Source organism: Thamnophis elegans, chromosome 2 (genome assembly GCF_009769535.1).
Source record: "Thamnophis elegans isolate rThaEle1 chromosome 2, rThaEle1.pri, whole genome shotgun sequence".
Taxonomy (NCBI): domain Eukaryota; kingdom Metazoa; phylum Chordata; class Lepidosauria; order Squamata; family Colubridae; genus Thamnophis; species Thamnophis elegans.
In genome coordinates, this window is record NC_045542.1 from 171,432,172 (window position 1) to 171,456,510 (window position 24,339).

A 24,339-nucleotide genomic window follows, 5' to 3' on the forward strand; every position below is an offset into this window, starting at 1 on the left:
CTAGATGGAAAATAGATAAAAAAATTGGCTTTATGCAAGTCAAGGATAATTTACTTAAACAAATTAGAGATCAAAGTCCAATGCATATAAAAAGATGATATAATGTATTAATAGAAATTGACTCAGAAACAGAGCTAGTTAAAGACTGTATGATTAAATGGGCTCAAAATGTTGAAGAACCAATAATGTTGGATACACAGGCCCAAAACTTGAGAGAAAATTTTTATAAGATGTTTTATAGATGGCACCTAGATCCCCGAAAAATGGCTTCTATGTATTTGAATTTACAACCTAAATGCTGGAGATGTGATTCTCTCGACGCTACATATTTTCATATATGGTGGACTTGCAAAAAGATTAAGGCATTCTGGATAAACATATGGTGGATTATGCAAAATGTTCTTAAAAAAGGATAAAGTTAACCCCCCAGCTATTTTTGTTAGGTATAATTACTGACTGTACAGCTGTAGAGATTAACTTGATTTTGCACTTGATAACTGCAGCTAGATTGTTGGTGGCGCAATACTGGAAGAAGGAAGATTTGCCTACTATCCAAGAATGGACATCCAAGAAAGCCACAAACTTAGCAGAGATGGCTAAAATATCTGCATATCTCAAGGACTATTCAAACGAGAGATATAAACGAGACTGGAAAAAATGGATTTACTATATTCAAAATAAATATGGGTCTAGGAAATTTCAGATAGCTTATGATTAAGATCAGGAATGATACAAATTGTTTATAGTTAGCCTAACAAGGAGGAGCTAAGCTCAATTTTAAGACGTTATTAATTTTCTACTTTCTCTTTAAGTATATTTTAAACTGTTTTTGTTAAAGATTTATACCTTGTATTGGTTCTGGGAAGTCAGGGGGGACGGTTGGGGGGGTTGGGGGAAGGGGGGAGGGAGGGGAGTATACTAGGTTGGAGGAGGGGTGTTGGATTTTAAGGTAATGATTGTACATGTATACTGCTATTTTTTTCTTTTTTATGTATATTGAAATGGAATTATAAATACCATCAACACAAAAGGGAGTTTGCTCAGAAGCTGAAATACACCAAGTGAATTAGAGGAAGAGTGGGAAGCAGAGGAGAGAAGAAAGATAGGAAGAGAGAGACAGGAGAGAGGGTGAGGGGGGGAAGATGAGGTGTATAAGGAGGAGTGTTAAGGGGAGAGAGGAGAAGGAGAAAGGAAGCCGAAGTAGAGTAGAAAAGGATGATGGAGGGAAGAAAGGAAGTAGAGAGGGGGAGGAGAGAGGGGGAAGAAAATGTCGGATAAGGTATAAATATGGTGTATGGAGAGCAGAAGAGCCAATAACTGGAATTTTTTTTTGGTAGTTGATGGCAAGATGAATTGATGTAATTTCTTAATAATACAACATGATATTGACTATGTAATAGTATACATGTGATTATATGAAAATGGAAAATAAAAAATTTTCTATGTGAACAAAAAAAAATCAATGTCCTGGGTGGATCCCGGGGAGTTCAGATTTTGGTGTGTGAACACGCTGAACTCGATGCATCAATAAACCTGTTTCTCTTGTACCTTCGTGGTCTCACGCCCCCTTTTTATTGAGCATTGTGGCCAAAGCCTCAACCTGCTGCAACAATACTGCTTGGCAGAGTAGACCTCTCCACCTGATCACACGAGGGTCTGTGTGGGGTCTGAAAGGGACGCCCCCCCCCTCCGCCCACATAACTTTCCCGCTGTCTTGATCTCCGCAGATCTGCCCCTCCCCCCACGACGGAGAATTCCTGGAACGAGGCGTTGATTCTTACGAAACTTTCGCTTCCCTTTTCTAGCTTTTCTCAGTTTTGCCCGGTTTTCTGCCTAGCAACTATAGACGTCATGGGAATGATTTTTCTCTATTGGTTGAGCTCGGCAATCGGCTGCTCGCATTGGATTATTGCGATTATTGCCCCGAGCGGCTCTTTCTTTGCCTGGGACTTTTCAGGAGAGCGCAGCGCAGGAGGAGGCTTTGGGACAGAGGATGGCTCTGCGCTCTGCAGCGTTGTGGCTCCTGGTGTTGGAGGTGGTCGCTCTGCCCCAGATGTGCCTCGGTGAGTCCCTTTCAAGACGTAAGGGGCTCAAGCCCTTTTCCTGCTGGTGGGAATCTGGTTTGCGATATCTCCTCAGGCCAAGGGGAGAAGGATCCCAGAGAGGATCCCAGCCTTGTGAGCATGATTAATGTCCCTCATCCTCCTCAGGAGGACAGTGATCAGGGCGAATCTGCACGTGATCATCGATTCCCAGGGTAAAGACTTAGATAAGAGTTTCTGGAATAGACTTGATTCTACAATGATGGGTTTCATATGTTGCCTTTTTTCATCCTATTATCTCCTTTTCTCAGTGATATTGTTATTATTTGTTGATCTTTGGCCTTAACCAACTTTCTTTTGAATTGGATTAGAAAACAAAACAAAACATGTCATTCATAAAGTGAAGCATTTCAGTGAAAGAGATCCAGATTCTGGTTGAATGTTTTAGTAAGAGCAGCTGAATAGGGCAACCACTTGCCCAGAGAGTTTTTTGGGGGGGCTCCCTAACTTTGCTGGAGAGGGTCAAGCAGTGGCTAGACACATACTGAGGGGTAGAAAAAGGCTTTCATTTCAGTTCCTATCCTGAGTAGAGGGTAGCTTAGATGACCTTCGTGGCTCTTTTCATCTCGTGGGATTTGTGACTGTGTGTGTGTGGAGGGTGATTTCCATAGTGCCACTGAAAAGAGAGCAGGCTCAGCACTGGCGGAGGACAATTTTTTGAGAATCAGCTGTGAAAAGTGAAGAGTTTGAATCTGGTGCGTTGCAAGTATGTCTGAATGACAGCATGAGGTGTCCAAAGTGGGTGGTTGAATTGAAGCAATCAGGATAATCAGCAGTGAAATTCTCTGCGGAATGAGGGGGAGCCCCACTGAATCCTGGCTTCAAAGCCAATTCCTGCTCAGATGCCTGAAGGAGGAATTACCCAGATTGTGTGTCTGTGTGTGTGTGAGAGAGAGAGAGCGAGAGAGAGAAAGAGAGAGAGAGAGAGGAAGAAGATCCAGAGGGGCCCATGTGTCTTTATTATTGGTCCCTTCACTCCCCCTTTAAATCCTAACATCTTCCAGACAATCGGTTTGTGTTTCCCCCAAGGGCTCCATGGCCTTCAGTCCCTCCTGGATCCCTTTCCCTCCCCTGTTTTATAAAATCTTTCCTCAAATCTTTCCTTATTAACAAGCCACGTTGGCCCTCTGTGAGGCAAGGAGTTCGTTTTATCCCCACACCCTTTGAAGCTGGGTTTCCAGGTGGGGTTTCCTGCTGCTTCTGGAGGTGGACCCCACACACCCCTTCTCCCCGTGGGTGACTACAGCCTGCTTGGGCAGTCCGTATGAGGCCTTGCTTGAAGAGGGAAGGGCACTATTGGGGGATGGGGGCAGGTAGGTTCTGGGGTTCCTGTTCTCCCTTTGATCTTGCTTTCTCTTCCCTTCCTCTCTCATCCCAAACATCTCTGCCCTCCAACCTTCTAACCCTTCCAGAAGCTGCTTTTTTGCCTCTCCCTCCTTCTTTCCACCCTCTCCCTCCTCTTTCTCTTCCATTATCTCTTCCTTCATTTCCCCCTTTCTCCTCTCCCTCACCCCATCCTCTTTTTCTTTCTCCTCTTTCTCTTTCTCCTCTCCCTCCCCCCATCGTCTTTTCCTCTTCCTTCCAGATGTAATAATGGGGTCATCTCTGCCCCGTATCATCAGAGGAGTCCTAGCAGAATCCCCCTAACTTTCTCCCTCTTTTTTAGGCTCCTCCTCACATTCCCTCAAAGTTGTCTACTTCGGTGTCTCGGAGCCCAGTCAGAGGCTGTCCCACTTTGTTGTTCTGGGCTATTTGGACGGTGAGCTCTTTGCTCACTATGACAGCAACAGCAGGAAGATTCAGCCACGAGTCTCCTGGATGGAGAAATCAGGGAAGGATATTCCCCAATGCTGGCAGGCTCTGACTGATATAGCACGTACCGAAGATGATGAGTTCAGAAGACAGAAGGAGAAATCAGGGTCTCCCTTCAATAAGAACGAAGGTGAGTGACGGGTCCGGTGGCTCTTCCTGCCCCATATTCTCCGCCAATAGCAGGAGAGGGTAAGAAAGTGGGTCTCTCCCAGATTAAAAGCTGTTTCCTAACCTTTTTAAAATATAATTTTGAAACTATGTTTATTGTTTTAAAAATAATTATTTTATCCTTGCCTCATAACCAAAGTTTTATGTGGATGTTATCATTGTTAAAGGTGGAATGGGCAATCAAAATGTCATACATATATATAGAAATAGAGATAGAGATACATATAAAGATAGAGAGCTAGAGATAGATAGACATATACATGTTAAAATTAAAAAATTAAACAGTATAGCACAGGAGTGATATAAAATGAACTAAAGAGGAGGAAAGAGAGTGAGCTTGGCCTTGGTGGACAGAATGTGACATTTAGGCTCCCACCATTGGCTGCGCCCAATTTGCCTAAAGGTCCTTGGTGGGTGGACATCCTGCTGTGAGGGAGGAAAGGAATGACAGGTTTCCCCACAGTGGTTCCTAAGAGGCTCCTGGTGGAAGGTCTTTCTTTCTGTTTCCACACCAGTGAATTGAGGGATCAAATTTACCTTGATCCTCCTGGGGACTCCATATCCCCACCAGAGTTCCCATCTAAGAAGAAGCATTTCTGTCACCCCCTTATTTCAGAGGTAAGTAATCAATCCATCAATCAATCAATCAATCAGAATAGAGCTAGAAGGGACCTTTGCAGGGACGTGCAGTCACTAGAGGCAGGGGAGGTGGGGCCTCACCAGTCTCCTGAGGGAAAGGAAGAATTTTAAATAATTTTTTTTTAAATAATTAAAGCCAGGGTAGTTGCTACCAGATTCAAAGTCACAGTGGCTTGGTGTCTGCTCTCAGTGTTAACTATGGGAGGAGGGCAGAGAACTCGGAGCCTCTTTTGCCTAAGGAATTGTTCGCCTTTTAAAAGTTAAGGCGGAGTTAACAAGTGAACACTTTCATATGCAAAAGAGGCACTGATTCTCCCGCCTCCTGATCGGGGAGCAGCGAATCATGCCTTAGGAGCTTACGTTGAGCACGCTTACGTTGGCCAGACAAGAGGAGAGTTGAGAGAGTTTCCACAGCTGGAAAAGGTGGATCAGACGGAGGGGGGGGGGTTCAAATTTATTGTAATTTAATTTGTAATTTGTAATTTAATAAAAAAATTAATTTTTTATTGTGAGGTTTGTGTGTGTGTGTTTTTTTTCTTTCTTCACAGTGGTGGGGTTGGAGGAGGCACAGGGGCAAGGCGGCGGAGCACGGAAGCGGCAGGGACGTTCTTGCCGCTGTGTTTCAACAGGCCAGGCGTCTCGCATTTATGTCCGCCATAAATGCGAGACACCTGACCTGTTGGACACAGTGGTGGTGGGGGAGGAATTGGCTGGGTGGGCTGGCTGGCTGGGGAGGGGAGACCCCTTTAAAGCCCAGCACCGAGCGGGGAGGAGGAGAGCGGTGAGTCCAGGCAGGGAGCAGGTCGGGCGGGCTGGCTGCAGGATTGTGACTGTCCGTATGAGGAGGTGGGGGGGGGGGCAAGCCGGTGGAACGCGACGGTGGCAAGAAGCATCTCAGATGGAGCCAGGACACCCGGAAGACAAGCCGGCACTTAAAGGCATGCCGAAGTGCCGGCTTGACTTCCGGGTGTCCCGACTCCATCTGAGATGCTTCTCGCCACCGTCGCGTTCCACCGCCTTGCCCCTGCCTCCTCCGACAAACAATCCTGATGCCCCGGCCTGCAGCCAGGCCAGCACCGAGCGGGGACGAGGAGGAGGAGGAGGAGGAGGAGAAGAGCGGTGAGTCCAGGCTCAGTGCTGGGCTGGCTGCAGGCCGGGGCATCAGGATTGTTTGTCGGAGGAGGTGGGGGCAAGGCGGTGGAGCGCGACGGTGGCGAGAAGCATCTCAGATGGAGCCGGGACACCCAGGGAGCAGGTCGGGCAAGGGGTGGGTGGGCTGGCTGCAGGCCGAGGCAGCAGGATTGTTCATCGGAGGAGGCGGGGCGCAAGGCAGTGGAGCGCGACGGCGGCGAGAGGCAACACCCCCGCCACTGGGTCCGACAGGCGTCTCGCGTTTATGTCCGCCATAAATGCGAGACGCCTGTCGGACACAGTGCCGGGGACGTTGCTTCTCGCCACTGCTGCGGTCTTGCCTCACCAACGGTAACCGTCACCGCATGTCACTGGACCTTTGAGATCTTCTAGTGCAACCCCCTGCTCAAGCAGGAGACGCTATACCAGAGGTCAGCAACCTGCAGCTCCAGAGCCACATGCAGCTCTTTGGGCCTTCTGTTGTGGCTCCCTGCCATGCTGTCGTGGTAGCGGCATGGCCAGAGCCTTTGTGCAGCAGCAAAGTACCTCTGCACTTGCTTTTCCATGGCAAAAGCATTCTGCCTGGTACATTTGCTGTTGCTGCCAAAAAAGAGGGGTGGGAGAGAACGGCAAGTTCTTCTGCCAAGGGACAAGCACAACAGCCCTGCAGTGGGGGGAGATGGCCCAGCAGAAGCTCCCCCTTGGTAAGTTGGACAGCACAGAGGCGTGGCTTGGCTCTCACAGCAGGACATTGTTTGCTGCCTTTGAAATATGCTGCTTTCTGTTGTCTGTGCCTTCTCTGATCTCTGATTTTTTCGCCCCAGTAAGAGTTATGTTTCTGCTTGCTTTTTTTTTTCCTGTGCCTTCCCCGGGAAGCTGAAACCTCAGATAGATCCACTGCCACCATCAGAAAGTCAGGCAGTGTCCGTTCCTCGAGGGTAGCATTGGCCAAATATCAAGGGAGCACCGAGAACAATGAGAGGACTAAAGAGGATGAGGCCGTCCACTGAACAAAGTCTGAATGGAAAGATGCGGGGCACAAACCTTCGCATTGTCCTGGGTGTGAAGGGAACCACCCAAGAGCAGCTTGTAAATTTAAAGATACCATCTGCCATCGCTGCGAGCGAAAAGGACATGTAGCTGAAGCATGCCGAGCAAGCCAGCTAGTCTACCACCACCAGAGACATCCTATGTCAGCCTCTGCTTTGCTGCTGCTTCGGCTGCCATGGAAACGGGGAGGGGGGGCATGGTATTTGGGAGGGGAATTATTGATGTGCTGGAGGAAGTTTCTAGATGCTGAACTGACCACCTTACTGCGCATGTAGAGGAGGGGTGTTTCCCGCCAAGGCCAATGGTCCAGCATTCCATCCTGGAGATGCCTTTCGAAGTTATCTCACACCTGACATTTGGGGGAAATATGATTGGACTGTGCACGGGGATGCCAAAGGGAGGGGAATGAATTATACATTATATTATTCGCTTTTGCGCCTAATTAACCAGACTCAGCTTAGCTTTGCAACTGTTCATTTATAATTAGTAAAAGTACACTTGATTTCAAATCAAATTAACCCATCCCGGAGCTAAAACATACCGAGGGGGTGCCCTCACAAGAAGAAAAGAAATGTCTTTGCATGTAAGTGACCAGGAGGAAGAGGAGGGGGCAACGGCGGGACCATCTTTAACCGAAAGACTGGCCGAACTAAGAGTGGAAGAGCCTGCCGTTCATCCCAGATGGACTTGGGGTGTGGGACAAAAAGAGGAGCCTGAGGAATTGGATGCTGGAGTCACGAGAAGGAGACCAAAGAAAAAATCAACTGATTGGGGTGACTCTGGGGAAGAGGATTACAAACTCTTCCATGCCATGAGACTTCTCGAAGAAGCATGGACTGAACGCAGAAGCCATGAGAGAGCAGTGGAAAGGGAGCCGACTGAGGAAATTGAGCAAAGGTACTCGATGCATAGCTTAAGGGAGGGTGAAGGAGCCGAGAGGGTTGTGCGCAAGAAAACCCAGAACCAGCCTCCCCCCTCCAGCTAGAGTCGCTCAAAGAGCGGGGGGGGGGGGGCAGGCGACGCCGAATGGCAAAAGTCCCTCCCTTAACTGTAAAATATGATGGAGACCCTAAAACTCTTGGACTTTTTATAATTCAGGTCTGGAATTATATGGAAATCTATGGATCTGATTTAGAGACAGATGAAATGAAAGTGAGGATGGTGTTGATGTCCTTAGAGAAGAAAGCAGCCGAATGGATGGTCGGCCTACACAAATGCAATTCCCCACTCCTGAGGAATTTTAATGACTTTATGGCAGCCATGAGGAGGAGGTTTGATGACCTATTGACCGAGAAACGCGGGCGCCTGAAATTTATGGCTCTGAAGCAGGGAAGCAAATCTGTGCCAGATTATGTCCAGGAATTTCAAGAGTTGTCAGCTTATATGAGGGGGTGGTCGGAAGAGGCTTTGCTGGATCAATTTGCGTTCTTGGGTCTTTCCTGATTACTGAATGAAGTGATGCTGACACCCTATTTCCTAGACACCGTCACATGGTTTACAGACAGGTTCCCGGAGGGCACCATTTTCAAAATACAAACGGAGAGAAGAACGATCTCTGGAAACCAGGGAGGTCCACCAAACAATAGTAGGGCATTCTGATGTATACAGATCAAAGAAATTCCACATCACAATGAACATCAAAGGCACCCAATTTGACATGGAACTGGACAGTGGGTCGTACCTGTCAATGGTATCCTGGAAAAATATCAAAAAAGCAGTTCCAGGATACAATAGACAGCAATTTAAGCTGCAAAAGACACTTTAAAAATATTACCAAGGGAATCGCATTCCAGTGCTAGGAGATGGGTGTTTCAAGGTTAAGTTTAAACACTTTGAAGGGCCATTATAACTGACCATAGCAGACAAGGACCTTCCCAGCCTGATTAGAGTAGGATGGTTCGACGCCTTAGATCTGGGAATAACGTCGTCCAAGAGGATGACATCGTACTAGCCGAATTCAGCAATATCTTTGATGTGGCAAGCATAAGGGGATCCCAATGTCTTTCAACCTAGACCCTAAAATTGCCCTTGTCAGATTAAAGGTGCGAAGACTCCTTTTTGCTCTCCAGACCAAAATGGATGAGCATTTAGACAAACTAATTGCCCAAAGGGTTTTGGAGTCAATTGATCATGCGAGGTGGGAGACATCAATTGTCACACCAATCAAGCCAGATGGCTCAATTCGCCTCTGCGCTGACTACTAATGTACAATAAATAAGGCATTGCAATAGAGTGCATATCCAATGCCAGTGGTACCCCACCTGTTGCATTCTCTGGCAAACGAAAAATGTTCGCCTAACTTGATCTTGCACAAGCATATCAGCAGTTGCCTGTGGATAATGCCACTGGAGAGGCACAGACAATTGTAATGCATAAAGTGGCATTTAAATGCCGGAGACTGCAATTTGGGGTGAGCGTGGTGCCAGGACATTTCCAAAGCTTAATGGAGCACCTCCATCAGGGCATCCTAGGGGTACTGCATTATTTTGATGATGTCCTTGTGGCAGCAAGCAACAGAGAACAATTAATCTGCCGATTACGAACAGTCCTGAGTCATTTCCAGGAGGCGGGAGTTAAAGTAAAAAAAGGGAAGTGCCAAATAGCCGTACCCAAAGTTGAATTCTTGGGTTACCTAATTGACAAATCTGGCATCCACCCCACCAACAGTAAGATAAAGGCAATAAAGGAAGCATCCACTCCAACCAATAAAACAGAACTCCAGGCATTCTTAGGCCTGTTAAACTTTTATAGTATTTTTCTGCCATGGAAGGTGACAGTAGCTGAGCCGCTTCACTGTTTACTGGACAAAAAGGCAGACTGGACTTGGGGTCATAAAGAAGTATCTGCCTTCTCAGCTATAAAAGATCTCTTAACTTCAGAGCATGTCCTCATAAGATATGAGATTTTGTCCATAATATTAACCTATTTGAGGAGCTGCCCAAAGAGGAAGGGGTCAAGCTATTTTCCAAAGCGCCTGAAGGCCAGACAAGGAATAATGGATGGAAACTGAATAAGAAGATATTCAACCTGGAAATAAGGATACATTTTCTGACCGTGAGAACAATGAACCCATGGAACTGTTTGCCTTCAGAAGCTGTGGAAGCTTCATCACTGGAAGCTTTGAAGAAGAGACCGGGCTGCCATATGTAAGAAATGGTGTAGGGTCTCCTGCTTGGCCAGGGGGTGGACTAGCTGACCCACAAGGTCCCTTCAAACTCCAGTAATCTGTTAAGTGTGGCCCAAAGACCAGGAGCCCCTTCATCTCGTGTTGGAAGAAGAGGTCAGGGAGGTCAGGGAGGTCATGCTGGGGACTCTTGAATGGGCACAGGTCAACTCAATGCATCAATTCTATCCTGGGTGGGGGAGGGACATAAAAGAAAGAAGGCAACCAATTGGACCCCTTCTTGAACAGCCAGAGGTGCTGTGACTTCAAATCAGGCTTTGCTCTCCTGGTGGGACTCCCCCCAACCCCTCTGCATCTCTGGGGGCAAAGACTCACTTTCAAACAACCTTATTTTGGGGAACATTGCAAGCAAATATGTTTGCTTCTAAGGAGCCTCTCTTGAGGGTTCGAAACGGGGTTAGGGGGTCGCCTCTTCCCCTCAACCCACTGGCCATTTGTCTCTGCACTGAGCCTCTAGAAAGAGGATTTGAGGCTCTGTGGATCCAAGACAAAGACAGCGCTGGTTCTTCTCCTTTGGCCCAGAAGGAGCCACTGGGGGAGGGAGAAGAGGGAGGAAATGGGAGTGGGGGATATCTGGAGACCTTCAAATTGTGATGGTTTTTTTTTTAGGGTGAATAGGGAAACTCAATGTCTCATCCAAAGGGACTGAGTAGCTTCATGGGGGAAAATGTTATTTTACAGTTGTTATTTGTCCCTTTTCTTGCTGACTCCCTCCTGAATCAAAATCCCTGCAAGAAGGGAGATGTCTGTCTCTTCGGAGGAGTCCTCAAATCTACGTAATCCTGTCCCCCTTTCAGATCTTCATACGGCACAGGGCATCGTAAGCTGTGAACTCCGAGGAAATGGGAGCGAAAGAGAGTTTTACTTAAAGGTGGCTTATAATTTGAAAACTGAATACACCTTCAGCGGGTCTGATCATCCCAAGAGGGAAGTCTGCATTGAGTTGCTAGAGAAGTGCCTGTTTTATAGGAATGAGACGCTGATGAGGACAGGTGAGTATCTGATCTAGGCTGGACTTTCCTCCTTTCTGATCTGATTCTGCCCCTTTGAGTCCCGGATCTGCTGCCTGGATACCTGGAGGGAATTCTAGCCCTCCCCCTCCAGCAGGTCTCCAGGACACAGGAAGCCATTCAATGGACCAGGAAATGCAGCCTCTGCCTGGCGGGTGTCTATGTGTATCAGGCAGCAAAAGCATTTAGGAGTGTCCTCTTCACAGCCCTCAATGAGACAATGGGACCAATTGGGGATATTTGCTGTGGGATAACTCGCTACTGGACAATTCCATATGGGATATGTCAATGTGATAAATTGATAAATCCGCCACTGTTTCTTGGGCATTCTTTCCATTTTTGTCAAACATTTGAGCATTTCCTAAAACTCTTGGAGACACTGCACTTATAGAGTGTTAAATACCTGAGTTAAAATCAAGAAGTGGGAGATTTTTCTGCCCGTCAGGCTCTGGAAGTGCTCAAAGTTAATTCCGGGGATGCCTTTTCTGCAGAGACCCCAGTGGTGACAGTGAACAGCAGGACGGAGGTGGAGGATGGGATGGAGATGCACATCTGCCAGATATATGGCTTCTACCCCAGGGAAATCAATGCCTCCTGGAGAAGGAACGAGGACATCTGGCTGAAGAACACCCTCCATGGGTCTGTGGCCCCCAATGCGGATGGAACCTACCACTACTGGCTCAGCATCCGGATCGACCCCAAAGAGAGGGGATGCTATGAGTGCTATGTGGAGCATGACGGCCTGCAGGAGCCTCTGGCCCTGGCCCTGGGCCTGGCGGGTGAGAGGCTACAGGGAGGGAAAGGCTGGGCTCTTTGGGAGGGTGGAGGGTGGTGGGGGAGAAATCTGACCCCAGCTGTATCCAGATGTTGAGTTCTAATTGATTTAGAACTTGAGTTTTCCCCATGTATGAGGTTGGTGGACCTGCAGGCAACAGTCCATAGAATTGGATTCCGGTGATGTAAAGGAAGCAACAAATCCCATCACAACTGCTGACCAATCCTGATGAAATCCCCTTAGATCCTCTCTTAGCCTCTGTCCCTATAAATAACAAATTGCTGCTCTAAGAAAGAAGCGCACATGTTGTTTTATGATCAGGGTCCTATTGAAAGAATTGCTAGTGGGGCGTCTTCATGCTACAGTTAGAGGGACACGAAGAGGAGCTCCTTAGACTTTTTAATTTGAGGAATTTCTGTTCCTTTGGCTGAATTAAATCTTTTTATTGGGATGGTTGTTTGGGGTTCTCCTTCAATGATCTGCTCTTTTTTCCCAATTCAGTCCCAGAATCCAACCTGGGCCTCATCATCGGCTGCGTTGTGGCTGGTCTTGTCATGGTGTGTGTGATTGTTGGGACTTTGATGTTCTTGAGTAAGTATCCTTTTTGTTGTTGGGGGGGGGGGTTTGATTGAAAGAAGATAGAGAAATCCTCCCAAATATCTCCCTTTAGGGAGCTTCTTCTGGGCTTCCTTCTCCTGCGTTTTCACAGCCCTTTTGGGGAGCATCTTACACCTGGCCTCTTTGGGGCACCTCAGTCTTGACTCAGCTTTAACTCTGCCAGGCAGTATTGTTGCAGCAGGTTGAGGCTTTCGCCACAATGTTCAATAAAAACGGGACGTGAGACCACGAAGGTACAAGAGAAACAGGTTTATTGATGCATCGAGTTCAGCGGGTTCACACACCAAAATCTGAACTCCCCGGGATCCACCGACATTGATTTTTATACCATACTTCAAACTAAGTTGTTTTAAGGCGTTTCTCTTCTTCCCACACAAGACGTAAACATTTTACTAAAACAGAAAAGTACATTTTGGAATCTTACAGAAAGAGAAGATCATAGGAAAAAATACAAAAAGTGAAGTTCTTAATCCTAGTTTCTTAAGCTGTTTTTGGAGTTTCACCCTTGTTCTGTCTTACACCCATGCTTGGCTTCCTGTGCCCTTCCTTTACAGCATCTTGCCACACTGTTCCAGTAAGATTTGTAACAACTTTGAGGAAGTAAGAAATCAAAGTTAATCAAAGTGCATATTAAGTACATATTACTGATTTAGAATATAGAGTCTGGGGGCTGCTATACCCAGGGGACGTACTTATATTTTGACTCATCTTCTTCCTCCTGCCTCATTAGCAGGTGGATGATTTGTGATCTTTACCTGTTAGCTCCAGCTGGGATCAGAGGTAGCATCAGGTGCATTCGTGTGTGTCCGTCCAAACACAAAAGCAGCTCCTGAAGCTGCAGAGTTGTGCTATCTCTGTCTTCCTCCCAAGAACTAAGCTGAGAAAGGTGGGCTCCCTTTACATTACAGCCAAGCTGTTCTAGGGAATGGAGACCCCCCAAGGAGAAACGTCTGATTCAAGGAATTTTCAAAACGGGGAGGCGACTCAGCTGTCTGGAGGATCCTTCTGTCTGAGAAGCTGCTCTGCTTTCAAAGAATGCGGATGGGAAAGGCTTGGACATAACATGGTCAGGAAGCTCCGTAAAGGTAGTTATCGAAAGGAGGCATTTTGAGAGAAAAGGAGCTTTGCTGGATCTCCTCTTGGTCTCCCACCACAAGGCTCTCCAAAAATGAATTGACTGGGAAAAGAGACTTTGCAACCATCTGTATCCTCACACTGGCTGTGCTTCTGACTGAAGAATTGTTGGACCATTTCTCTTTGTGGAGGTCTCTCAATGTTAAGAATTCATTTCTATGCCTCTTAGGACATTGTTTGGTTCAAACGCTTTGGGTGTGTTTGTGTGTTTTAGTTTGTAGGTGAAGGAAGGAAAGAGGAATCTAGAGTCAGAAAGAGTTTCTTCATCTCTTTCCATCCAGCTAAGAGACTGACATCTCCATTTTCTTTTCTTTCTTTTCCAGGAAATCGCAGTTCTTGCTGGGGAAAGCTGCAGGGAGCTGCTTCTGTATGAAGAAGACCATTTTTGCAACTTCTAGGAATGCTTGGCAGATGGAGGAATGAAAAGGGGGAGAAGATAGACTTAAGATACAAGAGGACCTTGCCAGACTTGAACATTAGGGGCCATCTAACAAAATGAAATCCAATGGTGAAAAATGTAAGGTTCTACATTTAGGCAAGAAAAACCAAATGCACAGGTATAATATAGGTCAGTGATGGCTAATGTTTTTTGGATCATGTGCCAAAAACAGGGGGAGCACTGAGGGGCCATGCACGGGCGTGCCCACACTCATAACGCTATGCGTGCAACCCCAGCGGGCATGCACCCATGACACCCCCCAATGCATGTGTGCATTAACAGTACTCCCCCTGCTTTTGGCACACTTTTTTCACCCTCCCCAGGCTCGAGAGGCTTTCTAGGAGCCTGAGGAGGGCGAAAATAGCTTCCCCCAGAGACCCTCCAGAGGCTTCAGGAGCTTCCCAGCTTCATAGTTACTACTATTGATCCACGTACCATCTATATCCGGGATAGCAATAGCAATAGCAGTTAGACTTATATACTGCTTCATAGGGCTTTCAGCCCTCTCTAAGCGGTTTAAAGAGTCAGCATATTACCCCCAACAATCCGGGTCCTCGGGATGGCGAACCTATGGCCATTTGTACCTAGTTGACTATATATTTAATCATCCAAGTTTGACCATTATACTGAGTGCAGCATTCAAACAATTCTGCCCCCCCCCCCAACAAAAAAATAATCTTTTATCCAAATTGCCATTAGTGGATTTTCACGATGTAGAAAAATGGAACATGAGATAGATTGCACCACAAGGCTTCTTCTCCCATGATCGTTGTATATTTAATTTCACATATTCTAACAGCAGCCAGGATTGTATACGCACAATACTACAGATGATAATATAATCCAAAAAAAATTATGAAATGTGCAGAAATGGATAGGTTAACTGTCCTGACCCCCCCCCTCGTCCTACAACAAAGCACGCTGAGACAAAGAGGATTTATTAACACACAGACTAACCTTGGCAGCAATCCAGCCTGCCAAGCTAGCCACAAGATCTGCTGTAACTGCGTAACTGTTCCTTTTGCCTATTAGCTCTCTCTGTTGCCGGGCATCCAGGACCAACTCCCTTGTCTCCTCCCCACTGGTCCAAGGCTCAGGCGCCTCCTGGTGGCCAATCAGCCTCTCTGCGCCCTGCTCGGAGTCGGAACCCTGTCCAGGGTCCTCCACATCCTCCAGAGCCGACTCATAGGGCCCCTCGCTGTGGGAGTCTGGTGGCAGCTCCAACGGCTCCTGCTGGACCACAACAGTTAACCTTAAAAATAAAAGAAAAAGAAGATTCAGAATATTTTGTAACATGGGAACTTTTCTACAGAGGTTAGGGAAGCCAAATAGGTTGGCCTAACCCTCCCCTCTCTCCCTCCCCACTCTCCCTCCTTCTCTCTCTCCCTCCCCCCCTCCCTCCCTCTCTCTCATTCCCCCTTTCCTCCTTCTCTCTCATTATCAGCATGTCATTAGAGAAAATGAGAGAGCTTACAACCTCCGTGGGACTTTCGAGCCTGACCAAGGACTTCCTTCCTGGCTGGTGGAAGAGAGAGAGGAGGTTTAGCCAGGGCAGAGGCCGAGGGGAGACTCTCCAGCACAGGACGGAGGATTGACCCTCTGGGGCTCCCCGATGTACCACAATTGTATAAGTTGTAAATTGGGGGCTACCTGCCTGTTTTATCCATGGAAAGGCTTCAGCCAATGTGACCTAGCTGGCCTACCTTGGAGGGTGGTTGTGAGAGGAATGGAATTTAATCCAGGATTCTTAGCTTGCAGAGAGACAGACCTACTGCTTAACCGGCATCAGAGGAGAGACATGAATAAACATGACACTGAAATCTTTTAAGAAAATAAACATGCTCAGGAGCAATGGTGGGATTTATCCATTATTTTTATTTGGTTTGCTGACCCGGTAGTAACAAGATGTGGTTGACCCCGCCCACACCTCCCTTCCCAGAAGTCTCCACGCGGCCAGTTTTGGGTGTGAGATAACTGCAGGCCCCACGCAGAGGCTCAGGTGTGTGTGTGGAGCGGGTACGACGATGAAAAACGAGCCTACTGGAAGTTCAGAAACATTTCCAGCCTCCTGAAGGCCTCAGCTGAGTCCGTTTTACCCTCCTGGAGACTTGAGGAAAGCCTCCAGAGCCTGGGGAGGGCAAACACACACGCACGCACACACACACACACACAAACACAGAGGGACAGTGCAGAAACCTAGACCACACCCCCATGGTCGCACCCACCCAGCAACCAGGCAGAGAACCGGTTGCTAAAATTTTATAATCCCACCCCTGCTCAGGAGATGTCCTGCCAAACATGGATTGTGTCCATGTGTTTCGGTGTCCATGCATGTCCATCCAGTACTTTGCATGTCAATCTCTTGTTTCCGCAAGATGCTGCATCTTAAACTTAAGGGCTCTGAAAACAGACAAGGTTTTATGCTTGCTGTAAACCCAGACAGAAAAGAGAGGATCTGAAGGTGAAGCTCACCCTAAATATGGACAAGTTCCAGAGATCATCAGCAATTGGAAAGTCCTTCTAATGGCCACTTCATCACTAGTGTTAGATACTTGTTCTAACTACAGTGGTTTCCACCAAGGTCCCGCTGGAACAGAGGTTTAATCCTATTGGTCGAAGGGTCTGACAGCTCCCTATAAAAGGGCTGCTGTCAGACTCAACCTTCACTGAATGGTTCTCACTTGTTGTACTTAATAAAGAGCTGTTGTTATAGTTAAAGCTGTGTGTGCCTATCCATTACCCAAGCTAACAATTAGAAATACAGAGCCATGAAAGGAGGCAGAAGGTCTCTCTTCTTCCTTCCTCACAGGCATGGCCTTATTCTCACTCTGTACATGCTCAGTGGAAGGCTGATCACCACAGGAGATGGTTCAAGCCCTGAAAAAAAAAAGGCATTGCCTCCTACTTTGCTAATCACGGGAAATGTAAAAGCACCATCACCAATTCTTTATCATTTGGCCATCATAATTGTTCTGCCTCAAGCATTGTAGGCTTGCTGGGGCAAGCAGTTAACTCCATGCTTTGGAATCTCTTTCAGATCAAGTTTATTATCAGGCATTCTTAATAGCAAAACTTACAACTCAGTGTTAAGATACTACTGACTTTAAATGATCTGTCTCATCATGTAGTGTAAAAAGATGATGATTTTATCCCCATGCTGTGGGAAGATGTAGAATGCTACTATTCCAGTTCACAAAGGCAATTAAACTGCCCAGCTATAAACTTTGCAAGTGGGCATGATGCCCCGGTGGCCAATCAGAAACAGAGATGTGATCACATGTCATGGAACTACATTTCCCATAAGGCAGTCTCTGGAGCCAAGGTGGCGCAGTGGTTAAATGCAGCACTGCAGGCTACTGCTAGATCAGCAGGTCAGCGGTTCAAATCTCACCGGCTCAGGGTTGACTCAGCCTTCCATCCTTCCGAGGTGGGTAAAATGAGGACCCAGATTGTTGGGGGCAATATGCTGACTCTCTGTAAACCGCTTAGAGAGGCCTGAAAGGCCTATGAAGCGGTATATAAGTCCACTGCTATTGCTATTGCTATTGCTATTGCCTGCTTTTCCCATGAGGTAGTTTCTTGAAGGAGAGAGTTCTTAATTCCTACACTAGCTATATACTGCTGGAGCAGCACAATAATAACAACGATCACAACTTGAAGAGGAATTTATTATTTTTAGTCCAAGGATTCCCCAGAAGAGCCAATCTTAGTTAATTGCAGGAAAACTGAAGAGCTTTGAAGCTTCCTGAAGATTCAGGCCTTCGCTGGAGAATAAAGGGAAAGAGGGAATTAATGCATTGTTCTGCGTTTGGCATCGTCTTCGCCTTGAAGGTCCCCCAATTGCCTTTGGGCGTTTTCCTCCAGAGCGAAGATCATTGGGGGTTTCTGTGTGTGTGCATGTGTGTTTGCCCTCCCCAGGCTCCGGAGGCTTTCCTCAAGTCTCCAGGAGGGTAAAAACAGACTGCCCTGAGGCCTTCAGGAGGCTGGAAATGTTTCTGAACTTCCAGTAGGCTCGTTTTTCATCGTTGTACCCGCTCCACACACACACCTGAGCCTCTGCGCGGGGCCTGCAGTTATCTCACACCCAAAACTGGCCGCGTGGAGACTCCTGGGAAGGGAGGGGTGGGCGGGGTCAACCACACCTTGTTACTACCGGGTCAGCAAACCAAATAAAAATAATGGATAAATCCCACCATTGCTCCTGAGCATGTTTATTTTCTTAAAAGATTTCAGTGTCATGTTTATTCATGTCTTTCCTCTGATGCCGGTTAAGCAGTAGGTCTGTCTCTCTGCAAGCTAAGAATCCTGGATTAAATTCCATTCCTCTCACAACCACCCTCCAAGGTAGGCCAGCTAGGTCACATTGGCTGAAGCCTTTCCATGGATAAAACAGGCAGGTAGCCCCCAATTTACAACTTATACAATTGTGGTACATCGGGGAGCCCCAGAGGGTCAATCCTCCGTCCTGTGCTGGACAGTCCCCCCTCGGCCTCTGCCCTGGCTAAACCTCCTCTCTCTCTTCCACCAGCCAGGAAGGAAGTCCTTGGTCAGGCTCGAAAGTCCCACGGAGGTTGTAAACTCTCTCATTTTCTCTAATGACATTCTGATAATGAGAGAGAAGGCGGAAAGGGGGAATGAGAGAGAGGGAGGGAGGGGGGAGGGAGAGAGAAAAGGAGGGAGAGTGGGGAGGGAGAGAGGGGAGGGTTAGGCCAACCTATTTGGCTTCCCTAACCTCTGTAGAAAAGTTCCCATGTTTCAAAATATTCTGAATCTTCTTTTTCTTTTATTTTTAAGGTTAACTGTTGTGGCCCAGCAGGAGCCGTTGGAGCTGCCACCAGCGAGGGGCCCTATGAGTCGGCTCTGGAGGATGTGGAGGACCCTGGACAGGGTTCCGACTCCGAGCAGGACGCAGAGAGGCTGGTTGGCCACCAGGAGGCGCCTGAGCCTTGGACCAGTGAGGAGGAGACAAGGGAGTGTGATCCTGACATCATGCATTGGAGCAGTGGGGAGGAGACAAGGGAGTTGGTCCTGGATGCCCGGCAACGGAGAGCTAATAGACGAAAGGAACAGTTACGCAGTTACAGCAGATAATTGCACTCAGCTGGTGGTAATTAAACTCCTCTCAAGACTATAAAAGGAATGATTGTGCAGACACTCGTTGCAGGAACGTATTCACTAGAGCTGGAGAACTCTCATGGCTAGCTTGCAGGCTGGATTGCTGCCATGGTTAGTCTGTGTGTTAATAAATCCTTGAAGTATTTTTGTCTCGGCGTGCTTTGGTGTAGGACGAGGGGGTTCAGAACAGTTAACATCTATTTCTGCACATTCCAGAGAAATGTTCCCACAGGATGTCCCATAGTGTACACGAAACAATGAAAGTGCCTGGGAATGTGGAAAACAGGATGAATGAATCCTAAAAATAACTGGCCATAGGCAATTCTGGCCCTCAGTGATAACATTGTATACTAATGAGTGTAATAAGAATAAAAGGGGGCTTCAGAGTCTGTTCTGAATGCTCTCATCCCGGGACATCTTGCCTGAGTGTCTTATTCCTCATGAGAGACCACCACATGTGGTGACCCCCACGTGATCCTGTGCCGACGGATACGTCCCTGCTAACCCTCTGCTTACCGCCTGGAATAGGCTCGGTGTACCCAACGACGTCGCTGGCGACTGACTCTAATTCGTAAGTATGGGGGGTGGAATGTCTGCAGCTCAGAATGTTCATGTTGAAGAGCTTAGGCAGTTAGTCAGGAAGAAATATTTAAGCACCCAAGACCAAAAAATTACCAAGCCTCTCTCTAAATCAGAGGCTGTAAAATTGCTTGCCTATATTTGGGCTAACTGTCCATCTTATCCGGAACATGGTTCCTTAAAAGCTGAGACATGGAGGAAAATTGGCGCAGTCCTCCACCAAGTTCCGAGGGCTCCCCCAGATGTTCTTTGTCTGTGGAGAATTGCCTATACATTGATTCAGACACATGCTGAATCCCCTCTTCAGCCGTTGTTGAATCCACCTCCTTATCAAGCAACGTCTGTTATGTAAACAACTCCTGCTCCAGACTTACGGGTTTGCCAACCACGGCTCCTGAGAGTCTTTCCCAACCCACGTGCTGTCAGACTACTGCTGACAGCCCCTCTGGCCAAGCCCAACAACCAGGAATTATTAGAGGAGCTTATCAAAAAGCAATAAAAGAAGGAGGTTTAGACCCCTCCGATTTGCAGGATACTGAGTTGTTTCCAGTCACATACCAAAATACACAAGCAGGTATTGTTTTTGACTGGGAACCCGTGCCTCTGGTAATGATTAAAGAATTAAAAACTGCAGTAAAGGATTATGGAATTACCAGTCACTATTCCAGAGGACTTCTTAATTCTCTAGCGGGTTCCTATCAACTGCTACCGCAGGATTGGAAAGATTTGGCTCGGATGTTGCTTAATGGAACCCAGTATGTGGTGTTTGAGTCCGAGTACAAAAGGGAATGCTTAATAGCCCTACTATGTGTCAGGCTTTTGTGGATTTTGCATTACAACCTTTCCGTAAATCTCATCCTACTTTTTTGGTTTACCATTATATGGATGACATTTTGGTTGTGGCTCCTGGACCAAAGGGTACAGTACAACTTGTGCTATCAGAGCTTGTTACATTATTGGCCACGTTTGGTCTTCAAGTAGCCCCAGACAAGATTCAGACCCATGAACCTTTTTCCTACTTAGGCCATAAGGTTTTGGCCTCGTACTCATCTCCGGTAGTTCCCTCCATCAAAATACCCTCACCTTTGACTTTGGTTGCCTTGCAGCAAATTTTAGGCACCATAAATTTTGTAAGACTCTTTTTGGCTCTTACCACCACGCAATTAGCCCCATTATTTATGGCATGAAAGGGACCTTTAGGCCCCTTTTCTATTGTAATTCTTACTCCATCCCAGGAGCAAGTGTTTAGTTTAATAAATGAGGCAATGACCACCCGTTGGGTGGATTGAGCTCTACCAGATCACCCTCTCTCATTGGCAATCTTTGCTACTCCTCCGTTACGCACTGGGGCGCTTATACAATGCCATGACAAAAAAATTTACGTTGTAAATTTACATATCCCACGTAAGTCAATCAGTTCCCAGCCTCATTTAATGGCTCTTTTAATAAATAAGGCTCGCTTTCGAACTAAATGCCTTATTGGTTTTGATCTTGCTGGTTTGTATGTCCCCATTTCTCTTACTGTTTGGGAACCCCTCTTGGCCACATCTGATGTCTTACAACTTTCCTTGGCCGATTGGTCGGGTTTTGTGTCTTGTCATTTACCTTCTGATCCCCGTTTTCAACTTTTCCTCAACGTTCCTCTTTCCCTGTCTACTTCCTTGGTAACCTCCCCTCTCTCGGATACGTTGACACTTTTTGTGGATGGGGGAAAAACATATGGTTCTTGTGTGTGGCAACAGGATGGATCCTGGCACACAAAAATCACCCCACCTCAATCCTCTGCTCAACGTGCTGAACTTGCAGCTACGATTTTGGCTTTTCAGACTTTTCCCCATTTACCCTTTAATTTGATTTTGGATAGCCTTTAGGTGTATTGTGTTCTTATTTCTTTGCCTAATTTCTATGTTTCTCCCTCTTTGGATGACTCTCTCTTAAGTCTTTTTCTTACTCTTCAACTCCTTTTGCAATGTCGCATTTGTCCCTTCTTCCCCGCCCATATTCGTAGCCACTTGCCTTTTCCGGGCATGCTTCAAGAGGGCAATGCCCGGGCGGATGGAGCTGCTTCTGCAGCCTCCTCCATTTTAGTCCTTTCCCCGATTACTCCATGGGATAGTCATGCATATTTTCATCAGAATAAAAAAGCTCTTATGAAACAATTTTCTCTTTCAGCTCAGGAGGCATCAGCTATTATTCAACAATATCCTACCTGTAGCCTTCAAGCAGATGCAGTTCCCCAAGGTGTCAACCCTCGGGGGATACAAAGTTGTCAATTGTGGCAAATGGACGTGACTCAATATTTGCCATTTGCCCCTTGGAAATATTTACATGTTTCCATTGACACCCATTCAGGCTTTATTATGGCCACCCCCCAACGGGGTGAGGCCACCAAACATGTTATTAATCATTGCATTCAGACTTTCTGTATTTTGGGTAACCCAACAGAGTTGAAAACTGATAATGGCCCGGCTTACACTAGTTCCGCCTTTGCGGCGCTTTGCCATCGCTGGTCCATTATCCATAAATTTGGTATTCCTTATAACTCCACTGGTCAAGCCATTGTGGAACGAGCTAATCAAACTTTGAAAACTGCTCTTGCTGCACACTCCAAAAATAAAGGGGAAAATAACCCCGGCTTACCTGGAATACAAAATGTTTTAAATCTTACTCTTTACACTCTCAACTTTCTTAATGTTACTGGCACCCCAGGTCTCACGGCCACCAGCAGGCATTTTTCTGCTTCTCCCGCAGACACTCCACATCCACAAGTGTACTACCAATGTCTGCTGGACCCGTCCTGGAAAGGTCCTACCTCCCTCATTACTTGGGGACGTGGTTACGCCGCAGTTGAAGACCATGGTGAAATTATCTGGACACCTGCTCGCTGTGTTCGGCCTTACATGGTGCCTGCTGATGTTCCCTTGGTGTAGTACACATGACTTGGGGGCTTGGGGTCCCAATTCTTATTTACAGGACTTGAAGAAGGTTTCACACCTTTTTAATTTAACTAATTGTTGGATTTGCTTACATATCCCGGCTGATAGCAAAGGTGGCATGGTGTTACACGCTATTCCCTTTAATGAAACAGGATGGAAACAAGCTACCTGACCTAGAACGCAAAGTTTGCTCGACATCACATATGCTGTAGCCACCCGTGTGCAGGAATCTGCTCATTACTGTTTTTCCACCACAGGCCAATGGAGGAATGCAACATATCTTGGCAACTACACTAATTGTAAGACTCTGATTCCGTGGAATGGATTGTCTACTTGTTGTGATGCCATTAATACAACAGCGCCAGATGGAGTCAATAAATACTGGGCTTGGAGTCAAATGCAGATCATGGTACAGTTTGCCAACTCCTCGAAAAAAGGAACTTATGATATACCTAATATGTGGCTCATATGTGGTAGAAGGGCTTACCGACAGACTCCAAGAAATTGGCAAGGCGTATGTACGTTGGGATTGTTGGCCCCGGCTATATATGCTATGAAAGAATTACCTAGTGGAAGAATTCGAAATAAACGAGACACCTTCTCCGAATCCCCCCTGACGTTGGGAGGATCATCCTGGACTCAATTTTCTAGAGGTGTTCTCCCTCCACTAGGTGTTGCAATGAATTATAGAGATTTGCATTTGTTAAATAATTGGACTGTTGTTATGTTTAATGAAACTATTACTGCTCTAAAATTAATTAATCAAGAACTGGGGGAAATACGTAGTGTAACATTGCAGAATCGTTTTGCTTTGGATATTATTTTGGCTGCAAAAGGTGGTGTTTGTGCTTTGATTCATTCACATTGTTGCATGTACATTCATGATAATCAACCTAATATTTCTGCCACAGTGGAAAAAATGGAGTCCTTGGTACGTAACAACCCCCTGCATAGTGATGGCTCTGGTACCATCGACTTATGGGGGGCTTTGTGGTCCTGGCTACCTGATGGCTCCTGGTTGAGATCATTGATCCCTGTGGTAATAACCATCATTGTATTGCTGGTGTTACTCTGTTGTTGTATCCAATGCCTCCCATCCCTGCTACAAGTGTCAAAACCCTCCTTCCCTCTAATAGGGCGGACGCTCTGGCCATGGAAACCGAGGCCCATCTGAACTTAGAGGAAGTCTCCGTTGATAATATTAAAAAGGAGGAGATGTGGGAATAATTACAGAGAAATGCTCCCACAGGATGTCCCATAGTGTACACGAAACAATGAAAGCGCATGGGAATGTGGAAAACAGGATGAATGAATCCTAAAAATAACTGGCCATAGGCAATTCTGGCCCTCAGTGATAACATTGTATGCTAATGAGTGTAATAAGACTAAAAGGGGGCTTCAGAGTCTGTTCTGAACACTCTCATCCCGAGACATCTTGCCTGAGTGTCTTATTCTTCATGAGAGACCACCACATTCCAGAATATTTTTTTTTTATTATATTATCATCTGTAGGGGTTTCTGGGTTTTTCCAGTATTGTGCGTATACAATCCTGGCTGCTGTTAGAACATGTAAAATTAAATATACAATGATCATGGGAGAAGAAGCCTTGCGGTGCAATCTATCTCATGTTCCATTTTTCTACATCA

The 24,339-nt window shown here is 46.6% G+C and overlaps 3 protein-coding genes across 6 annotated transcripts in view; 1 reads left to right on the plus strand and 2 right to left on the minus strand.

The window, feature by feature from the left end:
- LOC116503386 (H-2 class I histocompatibility antigen, Q9 alpha chain-like) overlaps positions 1-24,339 on the minus strand; it is a 504,076-nt gene that overhangs the window by 430,461 nt on the left and 49,276 nt on the right. The window lies entirely within an intron of this gene.
- The window catches only part of LOC116503420 (major histocompatibility complex class I-related gene protein-like), a 465,627-nt gene that overhangs the window by 359,710 nt on the left and 81,578 nt on the right, over positions 1-24,339 (minus strand). The window lies entirely within an intron of this gene.
- Positions 1,953-14,388, plus strand: LOC116503414 (major histocompatibility complex class I-related gene protein-like). The gene is made up of 6 exons (XM_032209817.1): positions 1,953-2,063; positions 3,769-4,044; positions 10,884-11,078; positions 11,588-11,875; positions 12,373-12,462; positions 13,947-14,388. The coding sequence occupies exons 1-6, from the start codon at positions 1,994-1,996 to the stop codon at positions 13,994-13,996; spliced, it is 969 nt and encodes a 322-aa protein (XP_032065708.1). The 5' UTR covers positions 1,953-1,993; the 3' UTR covers positions 13,997-14,388.

Coding starts and splice junctions, on each gene's coding strand:
- LOC116503414 (XM_032209817.1), top strand. CDS start 1,994: ATGGCTCTGCGCTCTGCAGCGTTGTGGCTCCTGGTGTTGGAGGTGGTC. Junction 4,045..10,883: donor TCCCTTCAATAAGAACGAAG/GTGAGTGACGGG, acceptor TCCCCCTTTCAG/ATCTTCATACGGCACAGGGC. Junction 12,463..13,946: donor TGGGACTTTGATGTTCTTGA/GTAAGTATCCTT, acceptor TTTCTTTTCCAG/GAAATCGCAGTTCTTGCTGG.